Source organism: Lactuca serriola, chromosome 7, assembly GCF_051521515.1.
Source record: "Lactuca serriola cultivar US96UC23 chromosome 7, Lser_US96UC23_V15, whole genome shotgun sequence".
Classification (NCBI taxonomy): Eukaryota; Viridiplantae; Streptophyta; class Magnoliopsida; order Asterales; family Asteraceae; genus Lactuca; species Lactuca serriola.
Window position 1 is genome coordinate 23,443,228 of NC_136414.1, and position 2,687 is coordinate 23,445,914.

At 36.7% G+C, this 2,687-nt stretch overlaps 1 protein-coding gene across 1 annotated transcript; it reads left to right on the forward strand.

Annotated features, from left to right (window-relative positions):
- The first annotated feature begins 776 nt into the window (after positions 1 to 776).
- Positions 777 to 2,425, forward strand: LOC145063790 (uncharacterized). Its single transcript, XM_079011370.1, has 4 exons — positions 777 to 1,280; positions 1,358 to 1,404; positions 1,898 to 1,995; positions 2,037 to 2,425. The coding sequence occupies exons 1-4, from the start codon at positions 777 to 779 to the stop codon at positions 2,423 to 2,425; spliced, it is 1,038 nt and encodes a 345-aa protein (XP_078867496.1).
- Positions 2,426 to 2,687: the final 262 nt, after the last annotated feature.

Below are 2,687 nucleotides of genomic sequence, written 5' to 3' on the forward strand. Positions count from 1 at the left end.
TTAATTTCCCCAAAGGTCTGACCTTAATTTCGAATGATTTGGATTATGTTGATTTCATAGCAATATCCTATGAATGTGGTGTTATACTTTCTATGTATATAGACCATCTTGGTAATAGTAACATGCAGGAATGGTTGGAAGAACACAAAGAAGAAGTTGTTGATAACATAGTGGAAGAAGTTCTTGATGGTGTCGGACTAGTTAAAGAAATTGGGTCACGCCATTTGGATGATGAGGATGAAAATGAATATGAGGATGAGGATGACCACGTGGATGATGATGTGGACGCTGATGCAGACAAGGATAACCATAACAGTCCTCATGTATTCAAAAATTCTAATGGGCCTGATGTCAAAATGGGTGAGAATGCAGCTTTTGGTGGCACTTTGGAAGAAGTCATGGATGATGATGAAGATGTTTATCCTCAGTTTCCAAACATTTTCAATGAACAACTTCACTCGAAGGAGCAGGAACCTATGTTAGGTATGAGGTTTGAGAGTCCTAAACAATTGAAACACATGCTTTGTAACTATGCTGTTGCAAATGGTTATCAATTATGTTTCGTGAAAAATAATAGTAGAGGGTTGCTAGCAAGATGTTGTGATGGAAAATGTACATTTAGGCTTTGGGGGTCATGGATGAGTGATGACAAGTCTTTCCAAATTAAGTCTCTTATTGCTGAGCTCAATTGTTCATAGAATTTCAAATTCAGATCAATTGTAACTTATATATGGATAGGTACCCACTTTACCCAACAATTTTTCAACAATCAGAAAATGAGTGTGAGATTACTAAAAGAGGACGTCAAAACCACTTTTGGCATTTTTGTAAGTATAATTCAGTGTAGGAGAGCCAAAAAGTATGCATTAAGTCTAGTTGAAGGCACAGTTGCAGAAAATTATGCTAGAATATGGTCTTACGGTGAGGAGATTAAAAGATCAAATACTGGATCCACTGTTAAAATTTATGTGGATACAATGCCTGATGGTAAGAATTACTTCAGCAACATTTACATATGCTTTGCTACAGTCAAGGAAGGGTGGTGTGGAGGGTGTAGACGGATCATTAAGTTGGGTGGTTATTTCTTGAAAACCTATTGCCAGGGTGAGTTTTTGTGTGCTGTTGGTAGGGATGCTAACAATGGAATATTCCCAATTGCTTGGGCAGTTGTATATGTGGATAACAAAGAGAATTGGAAATGGTTCATTGAAAATCTTGTAGATGATTTGCAATGTTGGAATGATGGAAGTGGGTTGACTTTAATTTCTCATCAACACAAGGTATGTTTATAAAGTATCTAACATAGTATAGTACATATTTACATTTTTAACTCCTCCTATTACTGGTACATGTGCAGGGTTTAGTTGAGGCTGTCAAAGAATTATTCCCAGCAGCAGAACATAGGTAGTGTGCCAGTCATATATATATGCTAACTTTAGAAAGAGGTTTAGTGGAGAAAAGTTTGAGAATTTGTTTTAGAGAGCAAGGAAGGCAACAACTGAAGCACATTTTAACACAGTCATGAATGATATTGAAAAGTTGAACCTTGAAACTGTTAACCATCTTATGGATAGAGATCTAAACACTTGGTCTCTAGCTTTTTTTAGAGTTCACCAGTCATCCTGTGAATCTGTGGAGAATGGCTTTTTAGAGAGCTTTAATAGTGTCATTTTGGATGCTAGGAAGAACCCTATTATCAACATGTTTGAGGACATTCGTATTTATGTAATGCAAAGGATGGTAAGTATGAAACTCATAGGTGAAGGATGGAATCGTTTTTTGTTTTTCCAAACATCAGAACAAGATTGAATATTCTAAAAAATGAGCAACGGTATGTACACTTTTTCCATACATTACTTACCACTGTCAACTCTAAATATTGCATTACTCTATGTAGGCATTGGCATGTTGTGTCTTGTGGGAGTATGAAGTTTGAAACAAGGAAAATGAATGAGTCATACATTGTCGATGTGACAAAAAAGAATGCAGTTGTAGGTTATGGCAACTAAATGGGTATGGTTGTGTTCATTCAATAGCTACATTATCAATTTTAAACGTAAGACTTGATGCGCCACATATAGACCCTTTGTACCTGGCAGCCTTCTACCAAAATACTTACAAAAAGTCTATTAGTGGTATGAATGGGATGAACATGTGGCCTTCAAAAACCTTTACACCTCCATTGCCTCCTTTAAAAAGAAGAAAGTCCGGCAGGCCAAAAGTCAAAAGAAGAAGGGATGCTTTGGATAGGTCTGGAAGACACACTATTTCAAAGGCAAGAAAAAAGGTTTCTTGTGGCATATGCATTGAGAAAGGGCACAACAAGATCACTTGCACACAAATTCAAAGGCCACCTAATACTAATGTGACAAAGAAACAAAAAAATCAGGCAAACACAAGAATCTATGAATATGCAAGGACGTAAAGAAGATGTTGTGATGGGTGATAGAGTTGAGCCACAAAACGATGAAGTAATGAGGGAAAATGGATCTGAGTAAGAGGTGGGGGTTAATAAAGTTCCTAGGCAAGTGAAAACTATGTGTCAACCAAAGAGGAGAAAGAAGTCAGAGAGAATTCTTAATCTAAAGCTTGCTAAAAGAGTTGTAGGTGAAGGTAGTAGTGTTGGATCGCCAATGGAGTTAGATTAATTACACTTGTTATTGTGTTCTTGTTATGTGGATTCAACA

Coding starts and splice junctions, on each gene's coding strand:
- LOC145063790 (XM_079011370.1), top strand. CDS start 777: ATGAGTGTGAGATTACTAAAAGAGGACGTCAAAACCACTTTTGGCATT. Junction 1,281..1,357: donor TAATTTCTCATCAACACAAG/GTATGTTTATAA, acceptor GTACATGTGCAG/GGTTTAGTTGAGGCTGTCAA. Junction 1,405..1,897: donor TTCCCAGCAGCAGAACATAG/GTAGTGTGCCAG, acceptor TACTCTATGTAG/GCATTGGCATGTTGTGTCTT.